At 38.3% G+C, this 17,575-nt stretch overlaps 1 protein-coding gene and 1 long non-coding RNA gene across 10 annotated transcripts in view; one reads left to right on the top strand and one right to left on the bottom strand.

Moving 5' to 3' along the window:
• The window catches only part of COL24A1 (collagen type XXIV alpha 1 chain), a 425,611-nt gene extending 414,306 nt beyond the window's left edge, over positions 1-11,305 (top strand). For all 7 annotated transcript variants that reach the window (XM_029227745.1, XM_029227744.1, XM_029227743.1 and 4 more), the window contains 3 exons: positions 3,858-3,967; positions 6,555-6,770; positions 9,826-11,305. In XM_029227745.1, coding sequence (XP_029083578.1) covers positions 3,858-3,967; positions 6,555-6,770; positions 9,826-9,972 — 473 coding nt within the window. In that variant the 3' untranslated portion in view covers positions 9,973-11,305. The remainder of the gene's footprint in view (positions 1-3,857; positions 3,968-6,554; positions 6,771-9,825) is intronic.
• The window catches only part of LOC114898376, an 81,092-nt gene that overhangs the window by 29,178 nt on the left and 34,339 nt on the right, over positions 1-17,575 (bottom strand). For 2 of the 3 annotated variants that reach the window (XR_003794345.1, XR_003794344.1), the window contains exons 2-3: positions 3,207-3,293; positions 2,490-2,563 (exon numbers count right to left, since the gene is read on the bottom strand). This is a non-coding gene — a long non-coding RNA (uncharacterized LOC114898376). The remainder of the gene's footprint in view (positions 1-2,489; positions 2,564-3,206; positions 3,294-17,575) is intronic. The other variant, XR_003794346.1, reaches the window with a different exon arrangement.

Consider the following 17,575-nt stretch of genomic DNA (forward strand, 5'->3'; position numbering starts at 1 on the left):
GATTTTTGACTAAGGGACTAGAAGAGTGGAATTGCTGTCAAAAGAGATAGAGAAGCAAGTTTGGAGTTCGGTTTTGGATGTATTTAATTTGAGATGTCTGTTAGGCATTCAAGTAAGGATGTCAAGTAGGTCATTGGCTATTCAGGAGTGAGGTCCTGGCTAGGGGTAAAATTTATGAAGTCATTTGCATATAAACAGTATCCAATGCCCTGAGACTGTTTAAGGCTATCTAAAGAACAGATAAATAAAGAAAAGAGAAGAGTTCTAAAAACTGTGCCTTAGAGCTCTCCAGTGTTTACAGAGGTCAGGGAGTTGAGGGGGAACTAGCGAAGAAGACTAAGAAGAAGCTATCACTGAGATAAGAGGAGAACTAGATGAATGTGGAGTGAAGAAAATGTTTGCCTGAGGAGCAGGAGATCTACTGGGTCGATGTCAAGTTAGGTGAAGACTGAGAAAGGCTACTAGATTTAGTAATGGGAAGGTCTTTGATGATCTTCGCAAGAGCGGTTTAGAGGAATGGTAGTAGTTAAAACTGTATCAGGTTTTCAGAGAAAATGGTGGAGCTGGAGAGTTTCCACTCCCATTAATGAAGCAGGTAATTCAATTTGCCTGACGAAACTTTTTGAAAATTAAGTTAAAAGCATCAAATACTGACAAAGTAGTGAGGGACTTTCAAGCCAATATTCTGAAAAAGACAGCAGAGAGATGAACACATACTTAGAGCTACTTTGGCCCAGGGTGTGTTCAGAAACTGAGTAGTGCTTTTGGTCAAAGATTGGAATCTGAAGTCCACAAAAGGTGGGGACTTAGGCTTTCAAAGGGCTCCACTTTAAGAGTAAAAATAAACGGAAAGAAAAGATATTCGTACAGATTGCAGCCTAGCTTCACATCGTCAAGACGGCTCAGAAAATCTCAAACTGTGAACTTGGATTAAGATGATTCCAGACTGCTAGTAGCCCCTCATACCTGATAGAAACAAACAAAACTCTTCTATGAAAGATAATATCATCCTAGGGCTCAAATTATTTCCACAAATTATTTTTCAAATATAGTGCCCAGCACACAATCAATGATAAACTAAGCACACAAGTTGACAAAACACCACGAATGAGAACTGGCAGAAACAGCAGACAACAGAAGCTGACTGGAAAGAAAAAATAAGAGAGGAAAAGTTTGAAATGGAAGGTTTAACGGACAAGGTAAACCTTATTTAGGAACACGGTTTATTCACAATAATAAGAGAGAAGGCAGAATATATGTGTGCAAGTACAGATAGATGGGTAAAGGTCATAAAGGGAGCTTATGTAAGTTTCCTTCAGTTTGCTTTAGTTGTCCCAGTGAAACTGAAAGGTTATCAGTCAAGAATAAGAATGAAGGAAAGGTATAATTAACTTGAGAGGACAGGAAAAGGTTTCAAATGGTTAACTATGAAAGTGACAGAGGAAATGAACTAGGGAAACATAGTAGTACTGTCTGGCAGCCTTTCAAACATTTAAATTTAAAGTGAGGCCAGTCAGCATAGTTGTGTTTTTCTCTAGGCACATTTAGTTGTGCAGGTACAGGCACAGATTAGGCACAAAACTGGATTTATGCAGGACTGGGATTTTATAAGACAAGCACAATGAAGTGAGGCAGGGCAAGAATGTTAAGGAAGTCTCTAAGGAAATGATCGTAGCAAAGGACTGTGGGTTTTAAGCTAGGCAGGAAGAGAAGTGAACACATGATTATGAAGGACAATGAAAAAGTGGTAGTATCAATGGATAGTAGGTCCTAATGAGATCAAAGAACTATTAGAGTCAGAACACTAGAGGGAATGAGCTGGAATGAGAAAAGAGGTGAAATCATGGAGGAGATCTAGCTGTAGGTAATAACAAAAACTAGGGTATGGCCTTATAAGTTAATGTTTAAAGTAAACAGGACAGGAGAAGGGTACAAAAACGTTGGTGGGAGAGAGTTCGAGGCACTGAGAATTCGGTACTGCAAATATCAACCATGTGGATGTGAAAATCACGAAGAATTAGGTTATAAATAGACTTTCTGAAAGTGATAGCTAGAATCATCAAAGAAATAAATTTGGTGATAGCAACAGGAAGAGGTAACAGGTGACATAGTGCAATGACGGCAATTTTACCACAGAGTGTTTTTAGGGAGAAAGTGGGGAGAACGGTCTGAAAGTGGCAACGAGGAGCAAGAAAGATCCCTTCCCCACCCAGGCACAATGCTATAGAGGCTGTGGCAGAACTTGAAAGAGCTGCAGGGGAAGCAGTGTTCTCAGAAGAGAGCCAATTTGGAGTTAGAGCATTTAGGCCTATAAAAGACGTATTATGGTATAGTGCTTTATCTGTAGCTCAGCATACCCTGAAAAAAATATGAAGCCCCTACCAGTTCACCATTGTACAACATAATGCCTGAATTCAAAGCATTCCACCCCATGTAACAATGAGACCTTGCTTGAAGGAAAACGTTTTATAAAGAATATATTCACTCACATAGTAGTAGGCAACTATTTCTTGAAAGAGAAGAGATGATGAATCAAGATATGACTGTAAGCCTGGATCAGATCCTGGTTTAAAAAAAAACAAAAACCCAGCTATAATTTCTACAAACTACAAAATGTTCAACATTCTGAGGAAATGGGAAAAAACAGGATGGAGGTGGTATTAGGATCTTTTTCACCCCTTTCTTCCATATTTCAATAGATCAGTGATTCTCCAAATATAGTCTGTGGACCAGAATTAGATGCAGATTCTCAAGCCCCATCCCAGATTTAATGATTCAGCAACTCTTGGGATGGAGTCCAGCTATCTGGACCGTCTGTGACAGTCCCCTACTCTTGGAAGTACCAATTCAACAAGTCTTCCCTTTGAAGAATTGGTAGAATAGTAGAGGGGAGAATAGTCGAGGATGTTGTGGAAGTCTAAAATGATACACCAGGTGAAGCCCAGGATGAGCTGGAGGAATCTTTGCTGTGGGATAGGAATGGAACAAACAAGGATTTCTACCTATTATAGAAAATGACATTTTACAAATACTGTTTGATTGTCTTGCCTTTTTAATGCAAGAAGGTAGGGCCATCTCATTCAAAAATTCCTGCCCTTTGCGTTCAGAATAAGGTGCTATTTCAGTATTCTGAGCCTGTTATTCCGGAATTAAGACGCTAGCCCAGTACTTTTCAGTCTGAATATGTCTTGAAGTCTTTTACACACCATTTGATTCTCCTGGGCACTCAATGGAGGCAAAGGTTGGCAGGCTTACACTGGCTGTAGAGATTTCAGTTTTTTCCACTTACAGATCTGAAAAGAAAGCACAAAAATAACCATTTAATTGCACATTTCTCTTCTGGAAACAAAAAAATGTTTATTCCTTTTATTTTAATTATCAATATTACACATAAAGATATGTTTTTCCTCAGGGAGATTGAAGAAGTTGTTTCTGTTTTTTAAATATATATATTCATTTTTAAGCTCTGTAATGACATAGAACAAAAATACACACATATCCTATATTAATTTCAACTTTTCTATTAACTATGTAACTTTAGACAATTCACTTAAAGTTGCTGCGCTTATCTACAGAATGAAGCAACAGATTCAGCCATTCGGTTATTTTTTATTAAAATTATAAAATGTCCTTAAATTGATAGGTATGTGAAAAATACAGTATTTTCAGTATTGGTTTTACATAATGCTTGCAGCTTTCATTCTTTGACTAAATGTAAATATCTTTATAATCTAAGTTTTTTAAAAGGAAAAAGCGTGAAAAAATATATTGAAAGTATCATGATAATCTGTAAGGATAGTTCAAATATATTTTAGCATGGCATTTAAATATCTTTATGTTTTACAATAAATTAATAGGAAAATACTGGATTGATCCAAATCTTGGATGCCCTTCAGATGCCATTGAGGTTTTCTGCAATTTCAGTGCTGGTGGTCAGACATGTTTATCTCCTGTCTCTGTGACAAAGGTATGTTTTGAATTTAGTACTTGCCCACTATCAGTAAACAGTGATTTTAAAAATTCTTTCATTTTAAATAATTATGAATTTTATGAATGGAAACAAGATATTCTCTACCATATATGAGGAAGAAATTTTTTGTTTTTAAAAAATAATCCTGTTAAATCTTGACATTTTGATTATGTATTTTTATGACTGGCTTAGCTTGGCTTACTCTACTGACTATGCTTTTTAAATTCCTTTTAAAAATGTAAAACATATGTTTTTATGCACATGCATTCATTAGAAAATTCCCAAACAGCTGCAGTGTTTGTACTCAGTAATCAGTTACCTTAAGTTTTACTGAAAAAGACATCATCATGATTAAAAGAGGAATTTCACCACAAAGCTTGCTATTTTTGGTGACTGGGCACAAAAATAACCTCTCCTAAACATCCACTGGATATTATTTAAAATTTCTTACAAGTATAATTCTATAAACCAAATGTTTAGAATGAATGAAAGTTAGTTTGGTATGTAACACTGGATATTATAACAAGCATTTCTAAACCCTAAAGCTTAGTTCTACCTACAACATGTACTGAAGAAACTAAAACTGCATTTCTTTCTTTTTCTGGTTAAACTACCTTGGCCTTCCCAAGAACTTTTCTCATTGACAAAGAACTGATACACGGACCTATTGTGTTTTGTCCACCACAGAAAGGCAGCAGCTAAAATATGCAGTGTGTCAGTCCCTCCCAGCTGCTTATCATTAGACTGCCCTCTCCTCCTAAAACGCTCCCCTTCGTTAACTAGGGTGTTTCACCAGCTCATCTCAATAGCCATTCACCACTGTTACCCAAAGCAGAGGAGGGGCGGATTCTTATGTTCCTATGGGATCTGTGGAACTAATGAGGAGCAGCATGATCGTCCTGCTTCCAAACTATGCACAATCATCCTCACTCCCCTGGGTTTAGCCCAGGATTTATTTATTTATTTATTTATTTTTTTTTTGCGGTACGTGGGCCTCTCACTGTTGTGGCCTCTCCCGTTGCGGAGCACAGGCTCCGGACACACAGGCTCAGCGGCCATGGCTCACGGGCCTAGCCGCTCCGCGGCATGTGGGATCTTCCCAGACCAGGGCACGCACCCGTGTCCCCTGCATTGGCAGGTGGACTCTCAACCACTGCGCCACCAGGGAAGCCCCAGCCCAGGATTTTTATTTGGATTATCGTGGAAGAAAAGGGGAGACTGGTGTGCAAAGAAGACAGGATCAAATGAAGGAGCTGCACTCCAGTTCTTTCCTTGGCTGAATCAATTCTCCCATCTCTCCTATCCATAAACGCAACCTGAGAAAGACTGCGCAGGTAGTGGAAAGAACAGCAGACTTGCAATCTGGAACCTGGATTCTAATTTCTTTTCCCCTACAAACCTGGGGAATGATGCTGTGAGCCACCAGAGAGCCCACTCTGTGCCAGGTGCTGTGCTAGCTAAATGACAGTGGGCACCTCTCATCCTCATAACAACCCTGTCATGTCGGGGTTATACCCAGCTTTACCAACAAAGAAACTAAAGCTCAGAAAGGCTACATACGTCACAGGTTTGTGGTTCTCATCTGCAAAATGAAGGAATTTGAATTACTTCAGCTCTAATATTCCTCATGATGATCCTTCCATGTTTTCATCTTTATACTCTTCCTTTGCCTTTCCTCTCTTTCCCTGAAGTTTTGCTTTTTTGTTGTCATTTTATTTTTTTTCCTTCTCTGTTACCTCATAACTGATATTTCTCTGATTTTGTGTTTGGAGATTAACATAAATTCCTCAGTAGGAACTACTTCTATTCATTTATGTTATGACCATCCCCATGCTTGAATAATGCTAAAATAATAATGATGATGATGAGGTCTAAAGCTACAGAAAAACCTGTTTCCTTGTTCAAGCCTAGAAAACGTGCAGTCATACTTCCTTGCTCCAGTGTTGCCCTGTATCGTTCACTTTATTAGTAAATACTTGCTCACGCATTCATTCATTCATGCAATAAACATTTACTGATGACTCACTGTATGACTGGAACTGCATTAGGGGCTGGCAACACAAAGACTAAGATTCTGTCTTTGTCTGTGAAGGCTCTCATAGTTAAAATTAATCAATTTATTATTACAACTTTCAACTTATCTTTGGAAACTCAAAAATAAATCTTCAAATGAAAGTATAGACAGAATTTCAGATTTTTATGAAAAAATTTTAAGCAATAATCAACAACAAATTATTAATGCATCTTAAATAACATTACGCAAAGTATCTCCTTTTTTTTTTTTTTTGTTCATATCTAGTAGCCTAGTAGTATGCTAAAGCCAGCTCATACTGCTCAGGAGAGCCTATGATTAATGTCTCTTGTGAACTCCATGTTTAATGACACTACCTTGATAGCCTAAAACCAGCCACGGTGGGAGTATTTACAACTCCCACCATAGGGGTGGAAATCAGAAAATGCTGTAAATCAGGGATTCCCCCCTGCCCCACCCCTGGCCTGTCAAGGACTTTCTTCAGGTTTCCCCAAACTGTAAGGCTTTCAATCGCCATATCTTATAACTTGCATATTGTTTCAATGACATTAGTTGGAGTTTGGAGTTGGAAAAGTCCAGATGAACTTCCTTCATTTACTGAGCTCAGAAGCCACCCATATCATCACCATTCATTGTCTAAACACTCCAGTGTGGACAAGTGCTCAGACAAGTGGCTCAGGATTGACTATCGGTTTCAAGGGATGGAACAGCCAGATTTTCGAAGAAAACACTCCACTTGAACCTAAAGTGCTCTCAGATGACTGCAAGGTAAGGGAATGGCACTTTTAGGATTGTTCAATATAACTAACGTAAAACTGATAAAACTGTATAAAATTAATATAATGAGTAAGACTTTAATTGCAAACCACAGATACAGAAGGTAGTAAGTTTTAACGTGCCTGATGTGTAATAACCGTACATTTTTCAGAGTCGATTATTTGCTTATATCATATCAACTTTTGTCACACCCATTGTTCATCCGTGAAGTTTTATATGCAAAACAGGTGTTAATACATAAATTTAATTTTTATTCCCCATATGAAATAATTATATCATAGATCGATGGATGGATAGACAGATGGCAGATAGGGCATATAGACAAATGATTTCTTTCCTATATTTTTAGCACTGTGATTCTGCATCTCATTACATCATGGAAGGCAGGTTATAGAGGCAAGTCAGCGTTATTTCATTTTGTCAGTCCCTATACCTGATACCAAATAATGGGCATAATGGCAGATTGACTGACCCTACAAATCTGTATTTGAACCATAGCCCATTTTTCCTGTTAAATAATAGTGAAGAGTCTATAATTTTAAAACATTACGTTGTGGAGTAGGTGTCGCAAACTATAATCCACAGACCAGATCTAGCCCAGCACTCGTCTTCATACATATATGCTACTGGAACACAGCCACACTCATTCGTTTGTTTATTATCTAGGGCTGTTATCACACTACAATGGCTGAGTTGAGCAAGTGCGACAGAGACTGTATGGCCCACAAAACCTAGAACATTTATTATCTAACCCTTCACAGAAGAGTTTGCTGACTCCTGTTATATAGTATAGGGTTGTCCACTTTACATACATCCTAATTTCTTTAAGTAGCGCGGTTTCCTGTTCTGGTGTACTATGATTTAGGATCCCTTACCATTTCTAGGGTGCTTTACTTTTTCACATTTCATTTTCAGATGATAAACAGCTCTTGATTTAGGATCTCTTACCATTTCTAGGGTGCTTTACTTTTTCACATTTCATTTTCAGATAAACAGCTCTTGATTTAGGATCTCTTACCATTTCTAGGGTGCTTTACTTTTTCACATTTCATTTTCAGATAAACAGCTCTTGGGTATTTGAAAAATCATAAGCAAACAGAAGTATACAGCTCACTCTCTATAGGTGAAGAGATCAATATTACCGACAAATTAATTTAACTTTCACAATTTTGTCCTGAAACTTTTAGTGACTCACTACTATCTCTGAGACACAATCAAAACTTATCAGCTCTTTATTCAGCAGTTAGAATAGTCAGGCCCCAAACCTACCTTTCTACCTTTCACTGACTGTGTACCCTAAAGTGTGGTCCACCTGATCTATTTATAATAATAATAACAACAAAAACAACAATTCCTACTACTAATTATTGGAGACTTATTAGATGACAGGTACCATGTACTGCATACATTATTTAATTATAACAGCTTTGTGAAGAAGTTCCTATTAGTATCATTTTATAGGTAAGAAAGTGAAGGCACAGAGGTTAAGTAACTTGTTCAAGGTCATACAGCTAATTAGCAGAGGAGCAAGAAATCAACCCCAGGTGTGTACAGTTCCAAAGTCAATGCCATGCTACACTGCTAGGGACTTTTAATTGAAGACTCATTTAATCCACACAATACTGTGAGGTAGGTTTTTATTCTTCCCATTTTATATGTGAAGAGAATAGCTCTACTTGGGTTTCTATCAAAATCTGTTCCAAGTCAAAATCTGTGCACTTAAACCCCATGCTAGGCTTATTTTCACAACCACATTCTACTTTTCCAACTTTTTGTTTTTTTCTATTCAGGTCATTCCCTTTCTCTGAAGTGCCGTTCTCTACCCCTCTAACCAAGTGGAAATTGTAGGCAAACTTTAAGGCCCATCTTAAATTCTGAATTCACAAAGCTTTCCCTGACACTTCCAGTTGGAAATGAGGGACTTAGCACTCATTGTCTACATTATTTATGTTGCATTTATCATATACAGTCTTTTATTATGGCTGTTTCTCCTCTCCCCAACTAAATTTATAAGTTGCTAGAATTCAGAAGCCAGAACTAATTTATTCATCTTTGTATTTTCCAAGCACTGTAAGGAAATGAAGGATTACATCTTATTCAACTGTGCCAAATGTACTTAGTGTTCAACACATATTGTTTGAGATTTAATGAAGTTAATCTGACAGTGTCTTACACAGGGAACTCTATTCTAGTTATTATACCAAGCTTGTGACTTTGGTAATTTATCTTCTGTGAGCTTCAATTGCCTTAACATAAAATGGAATTTATAGTTTAGATAATTTCTAAAGCTCCTTCAAACTTTAAAATTTATACCATGATAATTCTGTGAATGAGTAAATGAATAAACTCCTGTATAAAAAGCTTCACAAAACTAGTCAACTGTGTTTCTCTATTTTGTCTTCTTGAATCTTAATCATGTAATAGTTTTTGATCCATAACAGAATTTACCAGAAACAAAAGAGCATACAGTAATAAAGAGAAACAGAAAGGCCTAGAAGGAAAGGAAGAGAGGAATGAAAGAAACTATATAAACAGTAACCACAGAATGGAAAAAAAAGAAACCTAAAAGATGATTCAATGTAATTATAATTTACTTCTACTGAAGTGATTCTGCTTATTTCCTGCCTAAAGTAAAGTACAGAGAGGTTGAGCTAGCTCATTCCCTTTCATCCAAGAAAAAATGCCCATCCTGAAACATCACTCCCAAATAAAGGAACACAAAACAGATGGGTATTACTCATATTAGGAATAGTGCAGTTTTTAAATTCATATCTGGTCCAATGATCCACAGACAATAGAAGCAGAAACCCTCAAAAGAAACATCAGAACACACAATGCCATTTAGAGAAAGGAATAAGCACATATTTTCAATTATTCATAGTAATTGTTACCGTTTTTTGAGCATTTACTCTGTGCCAGGCATTGTTCTAGGCACTTTCTGTTCATTATTTCTAATCCTTAAAATAAGTCTACATTGTCTATGAAGGACACTGTCTGCTGCTAATGAAACAATTACAGATTAAAACATTTCATTCTTATTTTACAGATTCAAGATGGCAGCTGGCATAAAGCAAAATTCCTTTTTCACACCCAGGACCCTAATCAACTTCCAGTAATTGAAGTACAAAAACTTCCTCATCTCAAAACTGAACGGAAGTACTACATTGAAAGCAGTTCTGTATGCTTTCTCTAAAGTCTCTGAATTAGTTCAGAATTCATGCTGTTGGCCAGGTAATTGCTGCAGAGGGAAAAATATAGACAGAAAGGTACTATTGGATATTATGAAATGCATGGAATAAAGCATTGGCTAAATCTTAAAGAATCTCAGGAAGAAAAGACTTCCTCCTAAGAAGGAGACGAGGCATTTTTTAAAGGACTGTAAGTATTTAATTCTTTTAAAAATTATATTGATCTGAGCTTTCTTAGAGAATTCCCTAGAACTGAACATTTATAAACATGGAATTCTTCAGGATATTCTATATTTTTTGACTGTCTGAGAGCAAAGTACCCATTAGACAGCTGGAGACGCAAAGCACTATGGAGCAATACTGGCTAATGCTCCCAAACGTGCAATGCTTCTGTCTAAAAATTGCAAGCCACAGTCTGATATGTCTTATTTTCCCAAATACTAAGCTGTATTCAGGTCCCCAGTGGGCATATACATCTTAGCCGGTGATACACTACCTCTTACATGTTGCCTTTTTGTGTTGCTTGATGCTCTTTCTAAAACAAGGTGCTTGTGGCTTTCATAGACTATTTCTTTATTCGTCTCTGTCATTCTTTAAGAGTGTATGTACTGGTTACATCAAGATATATTTTGGTTGTTAGTACTTATTTTAATTTGTTTGGTCACATACTTAATAACAAGTAAAACATTATTTATGTGAAGTCCTTGTTTTATTTTAAAATTCTCTTTGTGGATATTAGAATCAAAGCCAGCACACTGTAACCGGTGCTTAAGCACAAGAGAATTGGGAGGGTTTTTTTTTTAACTGTTTTATTTTTAAATTGCTGTAAAAAATTGTAGGCCAGCTACATCCAGTAGTAGGTTTGGGTTAGAGTTTAGGGGTTGTGATATACTATTTTTAAAAATCCATGATCATCTGGGATGATATTTTGTGTATATATATTTTGTAAAGTTCTAATTAATTCAGCAAATCTTTTGAAATTGCTGATGTTTTAAATTATAAAAGCTTTATATTTCCGCTTCATAGAAATTACATGTTTTTGTAATTATTCATTGATTTTCTTTCACTGTTCTTAAATTTAATGTGTTGGGACCTAAAAGAATTCAATTTACCAGTCTTTAAAGTAACATTCAGGAAAACAAAAACAGTCCTTTGCTATTTAAAATAGGCTCAGCAAGTTCAGACTTTCCTTGTTGTCAGAGAAGTGTTAGTTACGTATTAAAAGAAAAATATTATACCTTTTGGTATATAGAAAAGCATGTACATCCATTATAAACATACTATTACCCACAGCAAACCACACTTGCCTATCTATAATAAAAATGTGCTTTAAAATCTTTTTTGGTGGTATTTGTTTTTCTTCTTTTTTTTTTTTACCATATCCTTTTATTATATATGATAGCCCTTCTGGCATAGACCTTCTGTACTATATATATTACATTACCAGAAAGTACCTATTGCATACCTATAAAAGGATTATAGGGCCTATTTCCTACTTGTACAAAATGAGGTCATGGCACAGAAATAAACTCTCTCATATATGGTCAACTGATTTCCAACAAGGGTGCCAAGATCATTCAGTGGGAAAAGTACAGTTTTTTCAACAAATAGTTCTGGGAAAACTGGATATCCACATGCAAAAGAATGAAGTTGGACCCTTATCTTAAATCATACACAAAAACTGACTCAAAATGATGAAAACTATTACTGTAACCCACATTTGGAATAAGATCAAAAATTTAAAAAAACACTTAAAATGGATCAAAGTCCTAAATGTAAGAGCTAAAACTATAAAACTCTTAAAAGAAAACTTAGGTGAAAGGCTTCATGACATTAGATTTGGCAATGATTTCTTGGAGCTGACACCAAAAGGACATTCAACAAATGAAAACAATAAATTGGACTACAGCAAAATTTAAAACTTCTGTGCATCAAAGGACACTATCAAGAGAGTGAAAAGACATCACACTGAATGGGAGAAAATATTTGCATATTTTATGTTCGATAAGGGATTAATATCCAAAATATATGAAGAACTCTTAAAACCCCACACAAAAAAACAAAAAAAACCCCAAGCAACCCAATTTAAAAATGGGCAAGGGACTTCCCTGGTGGTCCTTCCCTGGTGGTCCTTCCCTGGTGGTCCCGCAGGTAAGACTCCGCGCTCCCAATGCAGGGGGCCTGGGTTCAATCCCTGGTCGGGGAACTAGATCCCACATACATGCCACAACTAAGAGTCCGCATGCTGCAACGAAGATCCCGTGTGTCACAACTAAGACCTGGTGCAGCCAAAATAATAAATAAATAAAAATGGGCAAAAGACTTAACAGACATTTCTCTGAAGAAGATATACAATGGCCAACAAATGAAAAGATGCTCAACATCGCTAGTCATTAGGTACAATTCAAAACCATAGTTAGATACCACTTTGTACCCATTAAGATGGCTATTACCATCCCCCCCAAAAGAGGAAAGTAACAAGTGCTGGTGAAGATATGGAGAAATTGGAACCCTTATACATTGCTGGTGGGAATGTATTATGGTATAGCCACTGTGGAAAATAGTCTGGCAGCTCCTCAAAAGTAAAGATAGAATTACCATATATGACCCAGTAATTCTACTTCACATATATACCCAAAAGAATTGAAAGAAGGGACTCAAACAGATACTCGTATACCAGTGTTCACAGAGGTATTATTCAGGAGAGCCAAAAGGTAGAAACAACCCCAATGTGCATCAACAGATGATATGATAAAATATGGTAGGTACATACAGTAGACTATTATTCAACCTTAAAAAGGAATGAAATTCTGATATATGCTCCAACATTGATGTACCTTGAAAACGTTATGCTATGTGAAATAAGCCAGACCAAAAGGGAAAATACTGTATGATTCCACTTATAGGAAGTACCAAGAACAGACAAATTCATAAACCAAAAATACAATAGAGGTTACCAGAGGCTGAGTGGGGTAGGAATGAGGAACTGTTGTTTTTTAATGAATATAGAGTTTCTGTTTGGAATGATTACAAAGTTCTGGAGATGGGTGGTAATGATGGTTGCACATCAATTTGAATACGCTTACTGCAACTGAATTGTACACTTAAAATGATTAAAATGACCAATTTTATGCTGTATACTTTACCACAATTTTTAAAATGGAGCTATGGCAAAGATGTCTGATTTCCTGCTTGAGAAACACAAATGTTTTTTAAAAAGAGCCAAGACTGATTCTAAATGAAAGAACCCATAGTCTATACTCTAGTTTCAGTTCATATGCTGTACCTTCTGTTTACCCTCCCCCCCCAAAAAAACTTATATCACAGACATAAATGAATTTCCTAGGTATCCTAGGTATCATTTAGGAAATATATATAAAACAGAAATTCCTTACTTTGTCTTTGTTTTGTTCCTGAAATATTAAATTTAAAGCAAATTTTAATCAACTTATTTATATGCAGTATAGTCTCGTGTTTTAAGAGTACTCTGAGGGTAAGCTATGTGACTTTGCGTGTATTATATATTCTTCATTGCCCCAGTTTCTTCACTGTAAAATGGGGACAATAAAAGTAAAAATCTATATTAATTAGGGGTTCTCCAGAGAAAGAGAAACAGTAGGAGAGATAGACAAATGAAAGATAACAGATAAATTGATGAGAGATGACTAGACAGATATAAAGATATAGATTTAATATATATAATATACATATAACATTACATAATAAAACATGTTTTAAATATATACTATATTAAATATTAATATATTAAATACGTAAATTGTAATTAAAATTATATTAAAGTTAATATATTAATTATATATATTATATGGAGATTTATTATGATGAATTGGCTCACATGATTCTGGAAGCTGAGATGTCCCACAACCTGCAAGCTAGAAACCCAGGAAAGCCAGTGGGGTAATGCATTTAAGTCTGAAGGGCTGAGAACCAATGGTTTAAAACCCATTCTGGGGGCTAGAGAAGATGAGATGTCCCAACTCAAGCATGCAGACAGAAAGCAAAGAGGGGCAAATTCCTCCTTCCTTTGCCATTTCTACTCAGGCCCTCCACGGACTGGGTAATGCCCACACACATGGAGGCAGCATTTTACTTTACCAAGTCTACTGGTTGAAATCCTACTCCCATCCAGAAACACCCTGTCAGACACACCCAGAAATAAATTTTAACCTGGTCACCCTGTGACCAGTCAAACTGACACATAAAATGAACCATCACACTATCTTACCTGGAATGAAACAGAAATGTAGTTCTTTCTGTAGGAAGCAAAAAGGTGGTTTTCTCATTTGGTAACTTTGCAATAAGAGAGCGAATGCCACTAATGGCAAAGAAATGATTTGAGCAGTAGGAACACGTGTTTGGAAGCAAGCACTCTGGCAAACCTCACTTTCTGACCAAAATGTATGAGTTTGGCCCTCTCACACAAGACTAGCAGTTTCAAAAATAAGTGTTAAGCTAAGCCTTCAATGTATAGTGCTCTGTCCTATTAAAGCATAACTTTTCACTCTGACCTACACAGTAATTGGCTATGGTAAGTACGATGAAGTCATTGTCACCTAAGCCTAGGTACACAATTATGCAATCTGTGTGCTTTGGATTCAGAGTCCTGGTATAATTCAAAGCCAGATTAGAAAAATGGCACCTCTGTAGAGAAGAGCAACTGGCAGGGAGTCCGAACTATCATCTTGGCTGTACCTAGCGGGGAAATTTTAGCACTGCACACAAGTACAAAAAAGAATCTCACTGACAATCCACTAAAAATAATTTGATTTTGCTGGGTATCTAGTTCAGGACAAATTTAGAGTTGGAATCAAGAAAACTTCTCACTTCTTGAAGCAAACACTGGAAATCCAGTTTCATGAAAAAGACATTCTTCATTAAGGGATAAAGATCTCCCTCATTCATTAGAAAAGAAAAAACTTTAGGGGCTCAAGATGGCGGAGTAGTAGGACGGGGAACTCACCTCTTCCCACAAATACATCAAAAAAACATCTACAAAGGTAACAATTCTCAAAGAACACCTAGTGAACACGAGCAGAAGACCTCAAACACCTGAAAGGACAAGAAAGAGCTCCAGGTAACTGGGAAGGACAAAAGGAAAAAAAAAAAAAGAGGAAGCGAGATGGGACCTGTGCCCCTGGGAGGGAGCTGAAAGGAAAGAAGTTCCCACACCCTGGGAAGGCCCCTCACCAGCGGGGAGATCAGCCGCGACAGAAAAGAAACTTCAGAGGCTCAGAGGAGGCCGCAACCAGTTTGTGGTAGGCAGAAGAAAGAGAGACCTACAGACCTACACAGACAAGTCCGTGCCACTGCCCTGAACGCCCCAGTCTGAGACGCGCAGCTGCTAGTATGGGCGGGGGCGGGTGCTGGAACTCGGGATTTAGAGGATAGACATGGGGAGAGGCTGGCTGCTGGCTGCGCTGAGACAGCCTGAAGGGTCTGGAGTGTGGTACAGCCGCAACTGGGAGTGTTCACGTAAGAAGCACAGGCCTGCCACAGAAGCAAAGTGCCATTGTGAAGCGGCATGCAAAGGGAGGGGTGGGGCTGCCATTACAGCCTCCTTCTCTATGCGCTGGCTCCCGCCTCCGTGGGCTCCAAGGGAGTGCACCCCAGCCACCACCTCAGCCGGCTCCCACGCCATGTGCTGCCTCAGCAGGCCCTGGGAGCAGACACCAGCAGGTTCCCCATATGCAGACGTGAAGCTGAAACTAGAGCTGAGCCATGCAACTTAGGATGCAGGGCTGAAATCTCTTCCTGTGGCTGCATGAGCCATGGATTTACACCTCTGCCGCCAGCTTTGTAAATTCAGCACCTGTGAGACACCTGAACAGACAATGGGTGCTCCCGCAGCTGGGACAGGTCTGGCCTTCACAGCTGTGGGCTTTGTGGGCATGTGCACACGGGGGCTGGGCCAGGCCAGGGTCTCAGCTGCCTCCATAGCTCCCAGAGCAGGTCCAGGTGCACAACTACTGCAGTCCTAGGACCTGACTTCCGTGGATCTGTGCCGGTGGCCTTGTGAAAACAACGCCTGAAAGACACCAGGGCTGATTGCCAGAATTTCCACAGTTGAGGCAGGGCCAATGGCAGTCCAACAACAGTGTCCTCTGTGAGCCCACACAATAGGTGAAAGGTGACACAGCAGAGGATACTCACTGGTGAACGGCTCTGGCGGAGGAATGCTCAGCAGCTTCTCTTAGTGGGAGTACTCTAATCCCACCTACCTCACACTGCAGATCAGAAACGCAGCTCAGAAATGTATCTGGGGGCTTCTACTCCAACAACTTAGGGAGTAGACCCTGCCCCTGACAGGGCAGTGACAACCACAGAGCCAACAGGAGGTCCCACTCAATATCCAGTGCAGGCTCTAGTCATCACTACACCAGTCACACCTCGTATCCAGGGGATAACGACCAGCATACACTGAGGAAAGAGGCAGCAGCATCCATACGAAAAACAGTCCTCACACACAAAAAAATAGTAAACCCACACAGGCTGCACAGGGACGATGCCACATAAAATAGCCCTCCAAGACCACAGTAGATAAGTGTTTCTCCTAAACTCATAGTGCAAGAGAAATATAAATATTTATATACTTCTAAGAAGCAGATGAACCACTCCCAATTAAAAGATCAAGAGAATTCCCCTGAAAGAACAATGAAACAGACCTCTTCAGTCTAACAGACGCAGAGTTCAAAAAGGAGATAATGAAAATACTGAAGGAATTAAGAAAGGCCATCAACAGAAATGCAGATTACTGTAAAAAGTAACTAGAAGCTATAAGTTGGAGCCAAGAAAAATTATAAAATTCATTTGCAGAGACAAAAACTAAACTAAAGGCAATGAATAGCAGAATGAATAATGCAGAACAAATAAGTGACATGGAAGATAGAACAATGGAAATCACCCAATGAGAACGGCAGAAAGAAACCCAACTGAAAAAAAAAAAAATGAAAGCAATATGAGAAACCTATGGGATAATATAAAGCATGCCAGTCAACACATAATAGGGAGCCTAGAAGTAGAAGAAAGAGAAAAAGGGACTGAAGATATATTTGAAGAAACTATGGCTAAAACTTCCCAAATCTAGGGCTTCCCTGGTGGTGCAGTGGTCGAGAGTCTGCCTGCCGATGCAGGGGACGCGGGTTCATGCCCCGTTCCAGGAGGATCCCGTGAGCCATGGCCACTGAGCCTGCGCGTCTGGAGCCTGTGCTCCGCAACGGGAGAGGCCACAACTGTGAAAGGCCCGCGTATTGCAAAAAAAAAAAAAAAAAACTTCCCAAATCTAAAGAAAGAAACAGATATCCAGGTACAGGAAGCACAGAGGGTCCCAAACAAGATAAACCCAAACAGACCTACATCAAGACATACCATAATTTAAATGGCACACATTAAAGGATAGCAATCCAGATGGTGAAAGAGTAGGGCATGGAGCTCACCTCCTCCTGCAAATACATCAAAACTACATCAACATGTGGAACAATTCACAAAGAACACCTACTGAACACTGGCAGAAGACCTCAGACTTCTAAAAGGGCAAAGAAATCTCCATGTAACTGGGAAGGACAAAAGCAAAGCAAAAAGAAAGAGAAA

Source organism: Monodon monoceros, unplaced genomic scaffold (genome assembly GCF_005190385.1).
Source record: "Monodon monoceros isolate NGI ecotype Baffin Bay Population unplaced genomic scaffold, NGI_Narwhal_1 Super_Scaffold_18, whole genome shotgun sequence".
Classification (NCBI taxonomy): Eukaryota; Metazoa; Chordata; class Mammalia; order Artiodactyla; family Monodontidae; genus Monodon; species Monodon monoceros.